The sequence below is a fragment of the Garra rufa genome, chromosome 24, assembly GCF_049309525.1.
Source record: "Garra rufa chromosome 24, GarRuf1.0, whole genome shotgun sequence".
Taxonomy (NCBI): domain Eukaryota; kingdom Metazoa; phylum Chordata; class Actinopteri; order Cypriniformes; family Cyprinidae; genus Garra; species Garra rufa.
The window spans coordinates 17,196,068-17,216,400 of NC_133384.1; the positions used below are offsets into that span (position 1 = coordinate 17,196,068).

Sequence of the window (20,333 nt, forward strand, 5' to 3'; positions counted from 1 at the left end):
ATATATATATATATATATATATATATATATATATATATATATATATATATATATATATATATATATATATATATATATATATATATATATATATATATATATATATATATATATATATATATATATATATATATATATATATATATTATATATATATATATATATATATATATATTTATCATATATCATATATTAACTTTAAACTCAATATTTAATATTTCCCCCAGACCAAGATAAATACAGTATATAATAAAAAAGTAAGAAAAAAAAACAATAATACATGAAATATTACAAAATAATTAATGATAAATTATAATATGTACAAATAAAATTATTTGTAGAATATGTATATACAAACCGGACTGCCACCAACATTTTCCGAGGCTATTATCATGTTAATGCCTAAAAAAGTTGGTCAAAAGTTTCTTTCCAAAATGCTTTTCTAATAGACTCTGCAAAGTAATCAACAAACTAATTCATACAGTTTTATTCCAGGAAGGAGCACTATACATAAAACTAGATGTCTACTCAATACAATTTATCACCCTCAGGCAATTAAGTACAATTTGATAGCAATATCCCTGGTTGCCGTAAAAGCTTTGACTAAGTGGAATGGCACTATTTGTTTGCAGTCCTTGAGAAATTTGATAAAAGGAAAAAGTTTATAAATTAGATCCGAATTTTATATAAAAACCTGTCCGTATGAGTTTTAATTAATGAAACATTATCAGAAACCTTCCGTCTTCAAAGAGGAACCAGGCAGGGCTGTCCCCTTTCACCCTTTCACCACTTTTATATGATACTGAAAAAAGCACAAATGTCAGGGCATGTCAAAACTTCTTCAGGGCCCCAAAATACCCTCAGATCCCAGAGGGTTAACGGTAGACAATCTGGCGCATTCCATTCAATCTAACTCATCCATACACGGCTTTAGTACCTTAAACACATAATTTTCCTTCTGGAGCATCAGTGAGTATTTGAACCTTCTGTTATAGTTGCATATGAGTCCCTCAGTTGTCCTCAGTGTGAAAAGATGGATCTCAAAATCATACAGTCATTGTTGGAAAAGGGTTTCAATACACAAAAATGCTGGAAAACCAACAAATTTGTGGGACCTGAAAGATCTTTCTGAAGAACAGCGGGCAGTTTAACTGTTCAGGACAAAAGAGGGACTCATTAACAACTATTACTAAAAAAACTGTGGATCATTCAGTTAACAACACAGAATTAAGAACCAAGTGTGTGTAAACTTTTGAACGTGGTCATTTTTATAAATTTAACTATTATTTTCTCTTGTGGACTCACATATTTAATGTGAAATATCTTATTCAGGCCAGTACTAAATAAACAAGAACATGCATTTTGTACGATCACTCTTATTTTGGCTAAATAATTAACATTTTGCAGGTTCTGGGAAGTTGGGAAGTATCTCTGAGGAGATCTGTCAGAGTGGTTTAATCTGTTGGTTCAATAAACTTATTTGACAAAAACAATATACATAATATACAAAGATATCTAAATAATTTGTTTTAGTTCTAGTACAATAGCATCATATTTAATTTTGGAAACATAACATAAAGCATTCGTTTGTTGTTTGTCTGCACCTCTGAATGCAAACGCTCCTCTCCATTGAACCAAAGCCAGCGCAGATGTTATACGCTCACTGTGCTACATAAATGTCAAAGCTCTCCCATTAGAATGATTTACTACTTCTGTGTACTGTTTGTAATCTCTTTGATACAACAGTTTCAACAGAAGGTAACCCACGATGACATTGCATGCCTGTGGTGATAATTTATTACGCTTCCTGTTGTGTTTTGCAGAAAAGCGGAAAGCCAATATCCTGGACAACCTCAACAACACCAACGGCACCATCATCGGCGTAACGTGCTGCATCGTACTCATCCTCCTGGTCGTATCGGTCATCGTTCAAATCAAGCAGCCGCGAAAGAAGTACATCCTGAGGCGGGAGGACTTTGACCCCACCATGTTCCAGGAGGTGTTTCAGGAGCCGCCGCATTACGAACTCTGCACTCTCCGCAGCGCGGCGGCCACCTCCGCGGACCTGGCCGAGCTGGCCGAGGACTTTGAGAGCTACCACAAGCTCCGGCGTGCCTCTTCACGTTGCATCCACGAGCATCACTGTGGCTCCTCGCAGCTGTCCAGCAACAAAGGTAGCCGCACCAACCTGAGCCCCCGTGAGGCGACGGCCGCTATCCTCACGGACCTCCCACCGCAACCCATGCGGCCGCTTCCTCCCCAAACCAACCGCAGGAACATTCTGGTAATGAGACACACCTACTCACAAGATGCCGCAGATGCCTGTGACCTGGAAGATGAACTGGAGGAAGTGCCCACCACCAGCCACAGGCTGTCCAGACACGAGAAAGCAGTGCAGCGGTCAGTATCCATTAATTTTTAATAAGGAAAATTCATCTTATTGCATATTTTGAAACGATTTACTCCCACTTTTAATTTTTTATTCCTTTTTAGCTTCTCTATTCAGCTTCTCGTTAATTTTTTAAGCTGTTTTTTCTTTTTTTCCTGCTTTTGTTTGCGTTAATCCTCTCTTTTTTTGTCACTAAGATAGCCGTCATGGTCAAAGTTGGGTTTGTGAAACTCATAGATGCAGACGATGCTATAAAGGGATAGTTTACCCAAAAATGAAAATTCTGCCATTAATTGCTGACCCTGTATAAACAGCAACACAACTGACACGTTCAAGGCCCAGACATCGTTGAAATAGTCTATGTGACTATTCAACCGTAATATTATAAAGCTATGAGAATATATTTGTGTGCAAAGAAAATAAAAGAAAACCTTATTTAACAGTTTCTTCTCTTCTGTCTCAGTCTTCTATGCACGTTCACAAGATGTCACATGGACTATTTTAACAATATCCTTACTACTTTTCTGGGCCTTGAACATGTCAGTTGTGTTGCTGTCTATGCAGGGTCAGAAAACTCGGATTTGATGATAAAATATCTTAATTTGTGCTCCAAAGATGAATAAAGGTCTTACAGGTTTGGAAAGTCATGAAGGTGAGGAATTAATGACAGAATTTAAATTTTTGGGTGAACTGTCCCTTTAAGAATATACCTACTGCATGTTTACAGCCTTCTAATTGCAAAGCTGACATCTTAAGATTAATATTTAGCTATAAACATGCTGCATGAAGATGGAAATGAGAGATAAACCCAGACATTTTTCCAAGGTTCATTTTTAGAGAGAATATTATATTTCAAAATGATCAAAATGGCTTCTATTTTAAGTTTGGGGTCAGTAAGAGTTTTATTTTTAAGGAAATTAATCATCTCATTCAGCAAGTATGTATTCAACTGTTCAAAAATGAGAGTTAAAATGTTATTTCTATTTAAAATAAATGCTGTTCTTTTAAATGTTTAAATTCATTAAAGAATCCTGAAATAAAATGCATCACAATTCCCCTAAAATATAGAGCAGCACAAATGTTTTTATATATATATATATATATATATATATATATATATATATATATATATTGCTAATAATAAATGAACAGCAAATCAGCATATTAGAATGATTTCTGAATGAGCATGTGAAACTGAAGACTGGAGTAGTGATGCTGAAAATTTAGCTTTTCCATCAAAGCAATTAATTACATTTTAAAATACAGTGCCCTCCAATAATATTGACACCCTTGGTAAATATGAACAAAGGCGGCTGTGAAAATAAATCTGCATCGTTTATCTTTTTGATCTTTTATTAAAAAAATTCACAAAATTCTAACCTTTCATTGACATAAAACAATTGAAAGTGGAGGGAAACTCTATAAACATTATACAATAAACGTTTTTCTCCAATGTTGACCACAATTATTGGCATCCCTAGAAATTAGTTTGAGTTAAATATCTCTGAAGTATATTCCAATTCATATTAATTTCTTTAGCACACCAGGGTGACAAGGAGCATGGAATTGTCCAGCCATGACTTCCTGTTCCATAGGATTATAAATAAGAGAAACACAAAGGCCAAATTCCCTTAATCATCCATCACAAGGAGTAAAACCAAAGAATATAGTGGTGATGTGCAGAATAAGATTGTTGAGCTTCACAAAATAGAAAGTGGCTAAAGATAACTAAAGATGTTACAAAACTGCCTGGAAGAGGACGCGTGCCTATATTGTCCTAATGCACGGTGAGGAAGAGAGTTTGAGTTGCCAAAGACTCCCCAAGGATCACAGCTGGAGAATTGCAGAGATTAGTCGAGTCTTAGGGTCAAACCTAAAAAAAATATCAAACAGCCCCCACATCGCCACATGTTGTTTGGGAAGGTTTCAAGAAAAATCCTCCTTGCTCATCCAAAAACAAACTCCAGCATATTCACTTGTCAGACATGATTGGAACTTCAAACAGGAGTGGCTTCTATGGTCAGATGAAACTAAAAAAAGACCCTTTTGGCAGCAAACCCAGCACATGGGTATGGTGCAAACAGGGACAAAAAATACCCCATGTGCTTGGTTAAATATACTGCTGGATCTTTAATGTCATGGGCTTATTTTTCTGCCAGAGGTCCTGGACATCTTGGTCAGATACATGGCATCATGGATTCTATCAAATACCAACAAATAAAAGATCTAAACCTGACTGCTTCTGTTAGAAATCGTATAATGGCTCGTGGTTTGATCTTCCATCAGGACAGTGATCCAAAACAAACACAAAACTGTGTCAGTGAGCAAAAAATGACCTGAACCCTATAGAAAATGAGCTGGTGTGAGCTGAAAAGAAGAAGCACCGACATGGAGCTGGGAATCTGACATATAAAGGAATGGTCTCTGACCTTATGTCAGACATTATAGGAGAAAAACATTTATTTAATAATGAGATTTCCCCCCACTTTCCATTGTTTTACTTCAATGATAGGTTAGAATTTTGTGAATTTTTTAAAATTAAAGATCAAAAGGATAAACAAAGCAGTTTTATTTTCACAGCCACCTTTCCCTCATATTTACCAAGGGTGCCAATATTAGTGGAGGGCAATGTATATTAAAATAATTATTTTAAATTGTAATAACATTCCAAAATTCCACAAACATTTAAAAATCTTACTCACCCTGAACTTTTGAACAGTTGTAAAATATAATTTTATATTTAAAAAAATAAATTCAGCACGAAAAAAGGTAAAGGGGTATGCTAAAAAGCATTTTCAGTGTAAAAAAGAGAAACTGGTTATGTACAGTCGTGGCCAAAAGTTTTGAGAATTACATAAATATTGGAAATTGGAAAAGTTGCTGCTTAAGTTTTTATAAAAGCAATTTGCATATACTCCAGAATGTTATGAAGAGTAATCAGATGAATTGCATAGTCCTTCTTTGCCATGAAAATGAACTTAATCCCGAAAAAACTTTCCACTGCATTGTTAAGAAGGCTTCAGGGCGTCCAAGAAAGTCCAGTAAGCGCCTGGATCGTCTCCTAAAGAGGATTCAGCTGCGGGATCGGAGTGCCACCAGTGCAGAGCTTTCTCAGGAATGGCAGTAGGCAGGTGTGAGCGCATCTGCACGCACAGTGAGGCCAAGACTTTTGGAAGATGGCCTGGTGTCAAGAAAGGCAGCAAAGAAGCCACTTCTCTCCAAAAAAAAAGCATCAGGGACAGATTGATCTTCTGCAAAATGTATGGCGAATGGACTGCTGAGGACTGGGGCAAAGTCATATTCTCTGATGAAGCCTCTTTCCGATTGTTTGGGGCATCTGGAAAAAGGCTTGTCCGGAGAAGAAAAGGTGAGCGCTACCATCAGTCCTGTGTCATGCCAACAGTAAAGCATCCTGAGACCATTCATGTGTGGGGTTGCTTCTCATCCAAGGGAGTGGGCTCACTCACAATTTTGCCCAAAAACAGCCATGAGAATGGTACCAAAACACCCTCCAACAGCAACTTCTTCCAACAATCCAACAACAGTTTGGTGAAGAACAATGCATTTTCCAGCACGATGGAGCACCGTGCCATAAGGCAAAAGTGATAACTAAGTGGCTCGGGGACCAAAACGTTGAAATTTTGGGTCCATGGCCTGGAAACTCCCCAGATCTTAATCCCATTGAGAACTTGTGGTCAATCCTCAAGAGGCGGGTGGACAAACAAAAACCCACTAATTCTGACAAACTCCAAGAAGTGATTATGAAAGAATGGGTTGCTATCAGTCAGGATTTGGCCCAGAAGTTGATTGAGAGCATGCCCAGTCGAACTGCAGAGGTCCTGAAAAAGAAGGGCCAACACTGCACATACTGACTCTTTGCATAAATGTCATGTAATTGTCGATAAAAGCCTTTGAAACGTATGAAGTGCTTGTAATTATATTTCAGTACATCACAGAAACAACTGAAACAAAGATCTAAAAGCAGTTGAGCAGCAAACTTTGTGAAAACTAATATTTGTGTCATTCTCAAAACTTTTGGCCATGACTGTACATGCACATTTGAGCGTGTTTTTATTGGTCTCCTGACAGGATGCGAGAGAAAGACCCCCAAACAAATGAAATGTGCATTATAATTCCTTATGCAACAAATACCGTGATATTAAACATACAAGCAATGATATTCCAGGTTCTGCCTCATTGGGTCTCTAAACAAACATGAATCTGAGTACAACACAACTAGGGTGTAACAGACAATCTGAAGGTAAGACTCTTTAAACACACTTAATGTCATGTATTTAAATGTTTGTCTAGTCACTGTGAGTCAGTATCGATTTTATTTGTTTGTTTGTTTTGTCAAAACCCTTCATTGTCATTGAGATGGTCATCATTAGAACATGTGACCATCTTGCTTATTGGTGAGGTCCTTTTATATGTTGCTTGTCATTTTTGCTTTCTTTCATTTGTTTCGAATGTTATCATGTTCTGTTCTGATGTGCATGGAATGAATCTGTTGATTTTTATTAAGAATATCAAAATAGACATTTCAGATCCTATCAAAGGCAACTTCAAGTACTCTTTACAAGATGGTGATAAGTAGCTAAAGCACAATACCACATTGAGGGCCATCTATGCTTGTCTTACATGCACTTTGAGTCATCATTCAGCTCTAATGAACGGAAACTGTAGTTTGTGAACAAACATAAGAGTGCTTAAAAAAGTCATTATTTATTCACCCTGTCTGACTTTCTTCAGTGGAACACAAAAGGTGAAGTTTTGATAAATATCTTGGCTACCTTGTCCAAAATGTAATATCACCATTAAAGTATCATTCATCAGTTCAGTATTATTTATACACTGTTATAGTATTTATTCATGTATTAATAGGTTTTAGTCATTTGGTGTGTTTGTGTGTATAATTATATCTTTTTTTTTATATTTTATTTTTAGTAATTGGTCTTTCTCAACAATTCAACAATTTTAGTACTTATTATATAGTATATAAACTATATAAACTATATATTTATTTATTTTCTGGTCTTTTTTGGTAATTGGTCTTTTTTTTTAAAGTAAGTTTAGTACTTCAGTGTATTTATTTCAGTTAGTTGCCAATGTAATATTTCTAGATTTTAATTAAGGTTTTAGTAATTTGGTGTGTGTGTGTGTGTGTGTGTGTGTGTGTGTGTGTGTGTGTGTGTGTGTGTGTGTGTGTGTGTGTGATAATTTCTGTATGCATTAATATTTATAATTATATATATATATAATGTTTAAAGTAATTTTGTCATTTTTTTATTTTTTATTTCATTTTAAGTAATTGGTCTTTTTTTAGTAATTTTTTAATTGACTGACAACCCTAAATTAAAGTTTAAAATGATTTTGTTATGTTTTTTTTATGTTTTTACTGTAGTAATTGGTCTTTTTTCAGTAATTTTAGTACTTCAACTTATTTATTTCAGTTAGTTGTCAAGGTAACATTTATATATTTTTTTATAGTTTATAACAATATCATTTACTTTCATAATATTCTTCAAAAACGCACCTTTTTGTGTTACACAGAAGAAAAGGAAGTCAGAAACAACATGAGAAAAGCTTCCTTTTTTGTGAAATATTTTAAAAACATTTTTTGTAGCTAATATTAAAAAAGAAATGCTAATTTGTATACAATTTTAAAACTTTCAAGTCGTACCTATACTGTGATATACTTTGATGTGTTTAATACATTTACACGTCATGAAATTTTGATCAGTCTATACAAATCCACAAAGAGCATAATTTCTTCATATTAATGGTAAATTTGTTATGTTTGTGCTTTGCGAATGATTTTGTGTGTGTCACACTGTGTAATGTGCAATGCTGTGTTTTTTCTCATCTCCCATCATGCATTGTCTCCGTCACGTAGACTTCTTGAAAATAGTGCAATCCTGGATCAGTACGAACGGGCTTCAATGAAATATGAAAATGTGGACCGGAGATATACACCAGCATGATAATAACATGGACCTTTTAAAGACAAATTTATCAAAACACCCTGCAGATGTAAAGGAGGACGTGGATTCGGTAACAAAGGAAGTGACTGTGATGAAATCGCTATATGCTAATTTAGGCGCATTGCCTTTTTTAAGGTTACTTATTTAGGATTGCAGTTCATTTACATGAATAGATGTGAATTAGTACTTTCAGGACTGTTGTAGTGCATGCATTTTATTGTCATGTTATTTGTCTTTTTATTTGTTAAAATGCTTTTATTTAAGGGGTCAAATATTTCTGACACTTTCTACACTTTCAAAGTCACTAATGTTAAGATTTGCACGCATGTTTTCTTTCTCATTTTTAAAGTAAATGACTGTGCATTTAGGTACAGCATCAAACCCAAGACTATTTTATTGTAGATCGATTTAATTACAAAAAAATATATATATATAATACAAATGGAATGACACTAAGCCCTTCCCCTCGTCTAATTTACTGTTATACTTACTAACTGCATGCTAATCATGATAATTCAATAAATCATAATATTTATTATATACCATCTATGATTAAATTAAACTATGGGATCTTTCCTGGTTTTTGAAATACTGTAAACTCTTTCAGTTGCTGTTGTTTAGAACAAATGATGGATAACAGTAAGTTAACATTTGCTACATTTTAGTAGCACACAGACTTTGTATGTTAACTGTGTTCAAACTTTTGTAGAAGATTTGTTCAACAGCTGAATCACCAATACGAGCAGAGTTTATGCTTTGTCAAAGAACAATAAACTTATTATAAATAATGACATTAGTGATTTTAAATCTAAGTTTACTTTTAATGCTTTTGTGTGAACCATTAACTTGCCAGATGGATTATAAAACCCCAAACACACAGACACATATATACAGTCAAGCGCAAAATTATTCATACAACTGGCAAATTCTGACTTAAAGTTACTTTTATTCAACCAGCAAGTTTTTTTTGACCGGAAATGACACAGGCATCTCCCAAAAGATAATAAGACGATGTACAAGAGGCATCATTGTGGAAAAAAATATTTCTCAGCTTTTTTTACATTTGAACAAAAAGTGTCCAAAATTATTCATACCCTTTGCAAACTGTCACAGTCTATGGGAAAATCCAAAGTTCTATACCATTCCAAATAGTCCAAGCTGTTCTAAAGCATCCTAATTACCCTGATTCATTGGGAACAGCTGTTTTAATCAACTCAACAGGTGAAAAACAGAAGCTCTCTGCTGTTGGTTTGTGGACAGTCATGGCTAAGACAAAGGAGCTCACTGAGGACCTGCGGATGCGCATTGTGGAAAGGGCTATTAGACCATATCTAAATGTTTTGAAGTTCCAGTGGCTACAGTGCAAAGTATTATTAAAAAATACAAGACGTTCTACACTGTGCAAAATCTCAGAGGACATGATTGAAAGCCAAAAGTGACACCTGTGCTGGCCAGGAGGATAGTGAGAGAGGTAAAAAAAGAATCAAGGATCACCACCAAGACCATCCTGATGAATCTGGGCTCTGCTGGTGGCAACATCTCAAGGCAGACAGTCCAACGGACACTGCACACCGCTGGGTTCCACGGGCGCAGACCAAGGAGGACACCACTTCTCCAGATAAGGCACACAAAAGCCAGACAAAGAAGACTTCTGGTCTTCTGTTTTATGGTCAGAAGAAACAAAAATTTTATTGTTTGGCCACAATGATGTAGCCTTTTTTTGGCATAAAAAGAAGAAGCATTCAACCCTAAGAACACCATCCCCACTGTCAAACATGTTGGTGGGAACCTAATGTTTTGGGGGTGTTTTTCAGCCGGTGGACCAGGGAACCTAATCACAGTAAACGGCACCATGAAAAAGGAGCAACACATCAAAATTCTCAACAACAACATCAGGCAGTCTGCAGAGAAACTTGGCCTTGGGCATCAGTGGACATATCAGCACAACAACAAAAAGATCAGGGTGATGGCAAGGAGACCCTCCAACCTGAAAGAGTCAGAGCTCATCGCTAAAGATGAATGGGTAAAAATACCAGTGGAGACGTGCAAAAAGCTGGTCAGCAATTACAGGAAGTGTTTGATTGCTCTAATAGCCAATAAAGGCTTTTCTATTGATTATTGAGAAGGGTATGAATAATTTTGGACATGCCACTTTTTGTTCAAATGTAAATAAAAGATGATCAATATTTTTTTTTCCACAATGATGCCTCTTGTACATTGTCTTATTATCTTCTGGGAGACGTTTGTATCATTTCTAATGAAAAAAAAAAAATCTTGCTGGTTGAATAAAAGTAACTTTAAAGGAACACTCCACTTTTTTTGGAAATAGGCTCATTCTCCAACTCCCCCCGAGTTAATAAGTTGATTTTTACCGTTTTGAAATCCATTCAGCCGTTCTCCTGTTCTGGCGATATCACTTTTAGCATAGCTTAGCATAGATCATTGAATCCTATTAGACCAATAGCATCGCGTTCAAAAATGACCAACGAGTTTCCATATTTGTTGTATTTAAAACTTGACTCTTCTGTAGTTATATCGTGTACTAAGACCGGTGGAAATGCAAAGCTGCGAGTTTCTAGGCTGATAAGATTAGGAACTACACTTCCATTCCGGCGTAATAGTCAAGGAAGTTTGCTGCCGTAATATGGCCGAAGCAGGCGGAGTATTATCAGAAATGAGTTCCCAGCTAGTTTAGCATTTGCACATGTGCTGCGTGGTATTAGTGCTCCTGCTTCAGCCTTATTACGGCAGCAAACTTCCTTGACTATTACGCCGGAATGGGAGTGTAGTTCCTAATCTTATCAGCCTAGAAAATTGAAGAATGCTAAAATTGATCTATGCTAAGCTATGCTAAAAGTGATATCGCCAGAACAGGAGAACAGCTGGATGGATTTCAAAACGGTAAAACTCAACTTATTAACTCGGGGGGAGTTGGAGAATGAGCCTATTTCCAAAAAAAGTGGAGTGTTCCTTTAAGTCAGAATTTGCCAGGGGTATGAATAATTTCGGGCTTGACTGTATATATACATGCAGTATGTCAAATGTCTGTTTTTTTTTTTTTTTTGTCAAGCTACATTTCTAAACTAGAGTCACCATACCAATTCAAATGAATTGTCAGTGTTTCTGTCTGTCTGCCCATTGTCTGGACATTTTTGTTTTAGAATTTAAATTATATAAACAAGCAAAAAATAAATGCTTTTTGATGAATTCATGAATGAATTTACTTTATGGGTGAATTGACACTTTCTTATTATATGTAGACAAAATGTCATCTGAAGTGGAAGGCACAAAAGGTTTGTTTGAGCTTTTTACTTTTATGAATTTTGATGTTATATATTTTAAATGTTGAATTAATACCTAAAAATGTCATTTTATGTGTTGCATACACTTTAAATACATGTTTTAACAAAAGGTAATTGTGACTTTTATCTCACAATCTAGAATCTTCTCAGTTTTCAGAAAAAAATCTGAATTTTACAATATAAACTCAGTATTGTAAGATTTTTTTTCTTTTTTTTTCTTATCTTTTCTATTTTTATTATTATTATTATTATTATTATTATTATTATTAAATAATGTAAGCTCTTTACATTATTAAAACTCTTTGCTATTCTTTAGGACAATTTGGACTCACAATTCTGACTTTTTTTCTCAGAATTGCAAGATTATATTTTGGAATTGTGTTGTGTTTTCTTTTTTTTCTTTTTTTTTTTTTGGGGGGGGGGGCACTTCTTAGTTTATATTATTATATATATTATATATATTATATATAGACTTTTTCAATGTGTTTAACCCATACCAGAAACAAGCTTCCATGTATTTTACCCTTTTTCTGAAGCTCTAAACTAAAGTTTAAAATAGAATTAAAATTTGTATTTAGCAAGGATGCATTAAATTGATCAAAAGTGACAGTACAGACATTTATAATGTCACAAAAGATTCCAGTGTTAAATAAATGCTGTTCTTTTAAACTTTCTATTCATCAAAACATCCTGATTTCTACAACAAAAATGTTTTTTGAGGACAAAATCAACATTACAATGAATTCTGAAGGATCATGTGACACTGAAAACTGAAAAATGATGCTGAAAATTCAGTTTTATATTACATTTGTAAATATACAGAATATTTTATAAATATATAACCAAAAATACTTTTACTTGCAATTGCTGTTTTTACTGTATTTTTTAAACAAATAAATGCAGCCTTGGCAAACTTAAAGGGATAGTTCACCCCAAAAATTAAGACCTTCATTTACCTTTAGAACACAATTTAAGATATTTTTGATGAAATCCGAGAGCTTTCTGACCCTCTATAGTAAGCAATGCAACTGACATGTTCAAGGCCTGAAAAGGTATAGTAAGGACATTGATAAAATAGTCCATGTGACATCAGTAGTTGAACCATAATTTTATGAAGCTATTTTTCTATTTGTGCACAAAAAGTATTTTCGTAGCTTCATAAAATTACGGTTTAACCACTGGTGTCACATTGACTATTTTAACAATGTCCTTTCTACCTTTCCAGGCCTTGAACATGTCAGTTGTGTTGCTGTCTCTCTCGGATTTCATCAAAAATATCTTAAATTGTGTTCTAAAGATGAACGAAGGTCTTACGGGTTTGGAACGAAATGAGGGTGAGTAATTAAGGACAGAATTTTCATTTTTGGGTTAACTGTCCCTTTAAGAGATTTTCCTGACGTTTCTGATGTTTAATAGTCTGTTCATTTCTTTGTAGGCTGTTACATCATGCCCTACACCTCTCCTGACTGACATCTTGTGGAAACAGCCTCAAAGAACTTGAAGTCCTGTGACTTTGTGACAACTTGCCACTTTGTCCATTTTTAGAATTTGATGGGGAATATCTTGACACCAACTCTTCTAAAAGTAGCCGATACTGTGAAGCTCTTGCGGACTAAAACAGTTTTTCAGACACTGGACTGAAACTGAATATACAAAAACTGATGTACATTTTTCATTCGGTGGAATATAAGACATGTTTTTGTTCCTCTTATTTGATGATTGTAATGCTCAAATTATTTTTCAATACAAACTGTAACGTCCTGAGTAGGTGCATAACGTTTTTACTTTGCAAGAAGCGATAGTTCGAGACCTTTAAAACATTCTCAACCATACGGTGCGATACTTGAACCAACTGATAAACAGGTGTAGTTTGTAATCCTCCTACAGGGGTGACTTTACTGTGACTATTGCCTAGTTAGATGTCTCTGACTAGCATCTCAGATGTTTAAACACAAGACTTATTCTCTTAATGTTTAACATTAAGGTCAATTACGGTCATGTCTATGCATACAGTAAAATGTAAGTGTGCTAAGCAAGATTTTCAATGAATTGGTATCAAGTTGCACACCATGTCTGATTATTTCCCTTCTACTTAAAATTTGACAAGCCTGTTAATTTAACACAACGTATTTCATTAATATATTTGATTTATGCTGGGCAGATTGTTTTAAATAAAGTGATACAAACATATTCTGTTCGTAATCTGACTGAAAGTGATTTTATGTCAACACTAGAAAAGTTTTTAGACGTTTTAAGGCATGTGTTAGCTTGTAAGATCACCGTCTTATGTATATGCAATGTATAGATGCATTGATTACAAATAAGAATAACAATAGTATATGTCAATGGACACTTTCGTAGACTAACGGAAATTTAGCATATTATGGAAATGGAATACAGATAAATAGTCAAATAAATCAAGGATGTTCCTACCTTATTCTTAAACGCAGAAGTAAGCCTATGGACGAGACCTCCGGTTCATTAGCCGCTGTGAGGAAATAACCACCCTGCTGAAAAAAACAGCTAAAACCAGCCTAGGCTGGTTGGCTGGTATTAGCTGGTTTAAGCTGGTTTAAGCTGGAAGTAGCTGGTTTAAGCTGGTCTCCCAGCCTGGCCAGGCTGGTCAGGCTGGTTTTAGCTGGTGGTTTTCCAGCCTGACCAGCTAAGACAGCCTGACCAGCCTGGCCAGGCTGGAAAAATGGCCAAAACCCCTCTAAAACCAGCCTGGCAACCAGCTATGACCAGCTAAAACCAGGCTGGTTGACCAGCTAAAACCAGCCAACCAGCCTACACTGGTTTTAGCTGGTTTTTTCACCAGGGCAGAAGAATTACAACATGCATTAATTAGTAAAACTGTTTGCACTACAAACATGTGTGTTCATGATTAAGATAATACATTAAAATAATATGATACAACACACCAATTTGCAATATTAAGCAACAAAAGCTGTTTTGTACAGCTAAAAATAGCTCAACGGATGAGACTGAACCCAGACCCATAAAATGTTAAAATGGCCGCCCCGCTCTTAGAAGAAAAATAAGGATATGCTTTGTAACTTCCGAATAATGATAACAGCGTTGCAAATATGGGATAATAGTATGGTAAATATTAGACAGACTTTTGCTAAAAAGCAACTACAAAAAGGTAAAAGCCATGTAGCCTATGTAAAACAATGCTAACAGCAATGAATCTTTACAGCATACATTTCATTTATTGACATTCATTCACAAAGTTTAATTCCAAAAACTAAGTGAATGTTTAGAGATTCGCCATTGGAGTTTGAAGTAGACAAATGATGTTTGACGAATTTTATATTGTATTTCATATTTGTCACAGTTTTAGAAACGTTAAAAGGTTCCAATTATGTTATAAAACGTAAATAAAAGTGTAGTTTGGTCCAGTTTTGCTTTTGTATTTAAGAAAGAAAGACTAGACTACGTTTTCCACGTACTTTGGTTACATTATTGTAATAACAGGTCTGGTTTTTAGAATTTTACGTCTTAAAATACTGTTTTGTGCTTGTTAGTGTTACAGTTACATATTTTACTACCATGAGATCGGTACTTTTATTTTGAAAAATTAAGGCAAAAGCCGTGAAGCCAACAACTAACGTTAATGCTATCCCGTTCAATATGACTACCTGTTAAACGATAAGAAGACATGTGAAAGTCAGCATTAAAAATATGTGAATTAAACTTATGTACCGCGTATCGTTAAGGTTAACTGTCTAGACTGGTCATTTATACTAGAAGGAGTCATAATGTATTCGTGTTCAGTATTTCGAATCGGAAGCACGACAAACTGTGTGCAGCACATATCAAAACGTGTGCATGTCAGATTACCACAACAGATCTTAGCTTTCCACACACGACCTGTTTTCCAAACAAACCGATGTCCTGCGGCCAAGTTGGCATTTTATCCCACTCGCTCGCTTTACACAGGAGTTCATTTCTGTAGTAAGAACGATGGACAGAAGGACACTGACCAAGTGTCAGTTTCCAGAAGTTCACACACACCTCCAAGCCCGTCTGCAACACAGAAAGGTACGTTTCGTGCAGTACAGAAAACACCACAGTGAACATAGTTCACAGCCAAAATACCATAGTTAGGAATTAGTATGGCCAACCACTGTCACTAGAAAAAGTAATAAAAACAAAACTATTGCTAAGCTACACTTTAAGATTGCATTTGTTAACACTAACTTGAACTAACGATTAAAATACTGCGATAAAACATTTACTAATTTATAAAACACTTAGTTCTGCATTATTAAAATCAAAAGTTTGTTTATTAATATTACTTAAAGGGAACCCTGGGTATTATGACTTGTATGGTTTAATATAAGGTAAACGATGTCTCTTACTGAAATGTAGTACAAAATCCATGAAATATTTAGGTTATTTTGAAAAATCCACATCGTTTTATACATATTTTGGACTATGGGGGCGCCATTATTTTGATGACGTGAAATGGTTGCACTCAGTGAGCTTCTGGGCTACCTGTTGCTATTTTTACAACAACACAACTTGGAATACAAAATACTGATACGATGACCACAGCTACTGAAAGAGCTTACAGGTGGTAATGGATATAAGCGTAGGCTTAAACCAAATGGCATACCATCGTTTTTTTTTTTTTTTGTTTTTTTTTCCACAAGGAGTCTAAATGCCCCTGGATATCTAGTGAAATCTGTGCTGAGAAACTCCTTCAGTGGATGCGGCGTCATGACAAGCGTTGACATGTTTACATCCTACCAGGATGCCATCTAGCATTTCTTGTCTCTGCCATTTGTAAGCTCTTTCAGTTGCTTGGTCTACAAAAAGCCTTTAAGGCATCAGGGCTAAAGTGGAGAGAACAAAGACCTGTCTCTTCAATAAGTTTTATTCATCCACAGACATCTTGCCATTCTTTTCTCCGCTTCATATCGCTAGGAAAGCAGCGCTTCTCTTGTTGCCCTTCGACTGAAATTTACAACCAAAAGACGCACGATGTGGCATTGTATCAGTGTTTATGTTCCGAGTTGTGTTGTGGTAAAAATAGCAACAAGTAGCGCCAGTAGCTCACTTAGTGCAACCATTTTACATCATCAGTATAATGGCACCCCCCATAGTTCAAAATATGTATAAAACAATGTGGATTTTTTTTAAATAATAGAAGTCTTTTATGGGTTTCATACTGCATATTTCATAAAGAGACATAATTAAGTTACATTAAGCCTTTATACCTGAGTTTCCCTTTAATGGACCAGAGCTAACATAAACTAACAATAACTTTAAAAAGAATTATACTGTTACTGTTATAATGTATTGCTTATTATTAGTTAATGTTAGGTGATGGATTAACTAATGTTATTAAAAACACCTTATTGTAAAGTGTTACCCAAAACTTCTAGAGGGAGATCCCTGGCTATGTTTTTGTTGTTGTTGTTGTTTTGGTCTTTTTGTTTTGGTAGTTAGTTACATTAACTGCAGTAAATGTGGAAATATACCATGATAAGTTTAGTGCCCATATTCCCTATAGCCATTCAGTTTATAAATGTCTGATTCTGCTTGTCTTTCCTCAACAGTCAAACAAGCTGGCAAAGATTTCACCTATTTGATTGTGGTGCTCATTGGACTTGGTGTAACAGGTGACGGGATATTTTTGATTTGGCACAAACTAGGCCTGGATTGTCATCATGCCGCAGGGCCTCAGACTACCAGGGGCCTCTGGGGCTCATAGCATGTAAAATAGCAAGCTTTTAGACACCAAAATGCTATTACTTAATAATGACTTTTTTTCAGTTATTTAAATTTTAGTTTAAGCAATTATGTGGGGTTTTGTTTTGTTTTTGTTTTTTAGCTTTCATTTATTTTAATTTTAATTTTAGTGATTTTAGTAGATTAATTTTAGTACATATACTTATTTTAGTTACTTAACAATTTTTTTATAATTTTTTGTAACATTTTCTAAACGTAAGGTTTTTTTTATCTAATATTTTTTATTTTATTGCAGCTTTATTTAAATTACAAAACATATTTTAATAGTTTTAGTTTTAGTTAAAGGGATAGTTCACTCAAAAATGAATATTCTGTCATTAATTACTCACCCTTATGTTGTTCCAAACCCGTAAGACCTTTATTCATCTTCAGAACACGAAAGATATTTGTGATGAAATCCGATAGCTTTCTGACCCTGCATAGACAGCAACGCAACTACCATGTTCAAGGCCTAGAAAGATAGTAAAGACATTGTTAAAATAGTCCAAGTGGCATTAGTGGTTCAACCTTAATTTCATGAATCTACAAGAATACTTTTTGTGAGCAAAGAAAACAAAAACAATGACTTTATTCAGCCATTTCTTCTAATTAAGGTTGAACCACTGGTGTCACATGAACTATTTAAATGATGTGCTTACTATCTTTCTCGGCCTTGAACGTGGTAGTTACATTCCAGTCTATGCGGGTTAGAAAGCTCTCAGATTTCATATAAAATATTTTAATTTACATTCTGAAGATGAAGGAAGGTCTTACAGGTTTAAAAACAACATGAGAGTGAGTAATTAATGACTGAATTTTCAATTTTGGGTGAACTATCTCTTTCACAGTAACAGCACTGATCCAAAGATGTGTGCCCAAGGCCATATTGGGCCATGATCCAGCTCTGGTTCAAACATCTATTTGATGATGTTATAAACATAAAGTTTAGTTAAATAATACATTACATTAAATTGAATAGGTTTAAAAGTGTAATAAAATATCCGGTTGTCATCCTTATTAGGTGGACTGCTGTATGTGGTTTTTCAAGAGCTGTTTTCCTCTTCAAGCCCGAGCAAGATTTATGGAAACGCTTTTGAGAGGTGCAGATCTCACCCAGAGGTCAGCATATGGTGATTGATTTATTTTAAACTACAAAGATATACAAACCAAATATGTCAAATGGCTGAATAAATTAGGTATTTGCTTTACGTAAAGGTGATTGGAGTTTTCGGAGAGCCCATCAAAGGTTACGGAGAGACCAGTCGGCGTGGAAGAAGACAACAAGTCAGGTAAAATTTCGATTTTCAGTAAATACGAACACCTCTGTTACACCTCACATATGCTAACAAGATTTTTCCTTTAGTCATGTCGAGTACATGAAGGATGGAGTCAAGTACATGCGGCTGAAATTTTACATTGAGGGATCTGAGCCAGGATTACGGGGAACGGTTCATTCTGAATCAAAGGAGGTACTGTATGTCACAACATCACAATAAAAATGACAAATGTTGACAAGTATATGACAAACTGCTTATTCTCTCTGACAGAATCCTGAGACTGGAAAATATGAATTCCGGTATATCTTTGTAGACATAGACACGTATCCCAGGAGGACAATCGTCATTGAAGACAACAGATAAAATAAGTTTTACCAGCGTTATGCTGTATTGGGAATTTCAGTAGCATCAGATCGGATTAAACAAGCTTGAGTTTGTCACGTTTGAATTTTGTTGTGTTGATCTTCCACAAATTAGTCTACAGATTCAATTTGTGATGATCTAGATATTTAGACATGATAGCGCTTGTACTGAAACATCTATTTTGTACAAGGATTTGCATGTTTTTATGATTAAAATCTGTGTTTTGAAATAAAGATCAGCTATAGAATTGATATAGGAAAGCAGTTTTAATCAATGTACTGTATCTGATTTATAGGTTAATAAAGCAATTTGATATCTTTATTGCACATGGTCTGTTCTCTGTTGTTTTTTCTTTGCCTTTTTCATTCCTTTTTTTAATTTAGTAAATGTTTTAAAACAATATTGTAATTCATTGCTATACAGAAGAGGAATAAATGGCAAAAAATAAGCAATTGGTTAAATGACAAATTATCTGCAAAATGTTAATTATTTTACCAAAATAAGATGAATCATACAAAATTCATGTCTTTTTTTTGTCCTAATTTGAATAGGATATTTCACATAGAAGACATTTACATATAGTCCACACGAGAAAACAGCTGAAATTATAAAAATGACCTTGTTCAAAAGTTTACATACACTTACTGTGTTGTTACCTGAATGATCCACAGCTGGGGTTTTTTTTAAGGATAGGATTGTTCTTGAGTTCCTTGTTTGTTCTGGACGGTAAAACTGCCCTTCAGGTTTCACAGATTCTTTGGTTTTTCAGAAATTGAGTGTATTTGAAACCTTTCCAACAATGACTATGATTTTGAGATCCATCTTTTCACACTGAGGACAACTAAGGGACTCATGCAACTATTACAGAAGGTTCAAACGCTCACAGATGCAAAAAACAAAACAAACAAACAAACAAAAAAACGATGCATTGGAGTCAGGGGGTTAAATTAAACGTATTTTGTCTTCTGGGGAACATTTAAGTATCTTCTGTAGGATAATGTACACATCCCCATTCCATTCAAAAGTTTTCACCCCTGTCTTTTAATTCATTGCTTTTCCTTCTGAAGCATCATTGAGCATTTGAACCTTCTATAATAGTTGCATATGAGTCCCTCAGTTGTCCTCAGTGTAAAAAGATGGATCTCAAAGTCATACAGTCAATGTTGGAAAGGGTTCAAATACACAAACATGCTGAAAAACCAAAGAATTTGTGGGACATGAAGGACTTTTCTGAAGAACAGCATGCAGTTAACTGTTCGGGACAAACAGGGGACTCATG

General features: G+C 34.9%; 2 protein-coding genes across 3 annotated transcripts in view; both read left to right on the top strand.

Annotated features, from left to right (window-relative positions):
* The window catches only part of neto1l (neuropilin (NRP) and tolloid (TLL)-like 1, like), a 150,427-nt gene extending 136,562 nt beyond the window's left edge, over window positions 1–13,865 (top strand). Inside the window, exons 9-12 of one of the 2 annotated variants that reach the window (XM_073830796.1) lie at window positions 1,824–2,400; window positions 6,576–6,650; window positions 11,634–11,666; window positions 13,111–13,865. In XM_073830796.1, coding sequence (XP_073686897.1) covers window positions 1,824–2,400; window positions 6,576–6,636 — 638 coding nt within the window. In that variant the 3' untranslated portion in view covers window positions 6,637–6,650; window positions 11,634–11,666; window positions 13,111–13,865. Of the gene's footprint in view, window positions 1–1,823; window positions 2,401–6,575; window positions 6,651–8,285; window positions 10,522–11,633; window positions 11,667–13,110 lie in introns of those variants that run through there. The other variant, XM_073830797.1, reaches the window with a different exon arrangement.
* Window positions 13,866–15,283: 1,418 nt separating this feature from the next.
* On the top strand, window positions 15,284–19,380 carry timm21 (translocase of inner mitochondrial membrane 21). Its single transcript, XM_073831157.1, has 6 exons — window positions 15,284–15,719; window positions 17,243–17,305; window positions 18,436–18,533; window positions 18,630–18,703; window positions 18,778–18,883; window positions 18,962–19,380. The coding sequence occupies exons 1-6, from the start codon at window positions 15,437–15,439 to the stop codon at window positions 19,052–19,054; spliced, it is 717 nt and encodes a 238-aa protein (XP_073687258.1). The 5' UTR covers window positions 15,284–15,436; the 3' UTR covers window positions 19,055–19,380.
* The last annotated feature ends 953 nt before the right edge of the window (window positions 19,381–20,333 follow it).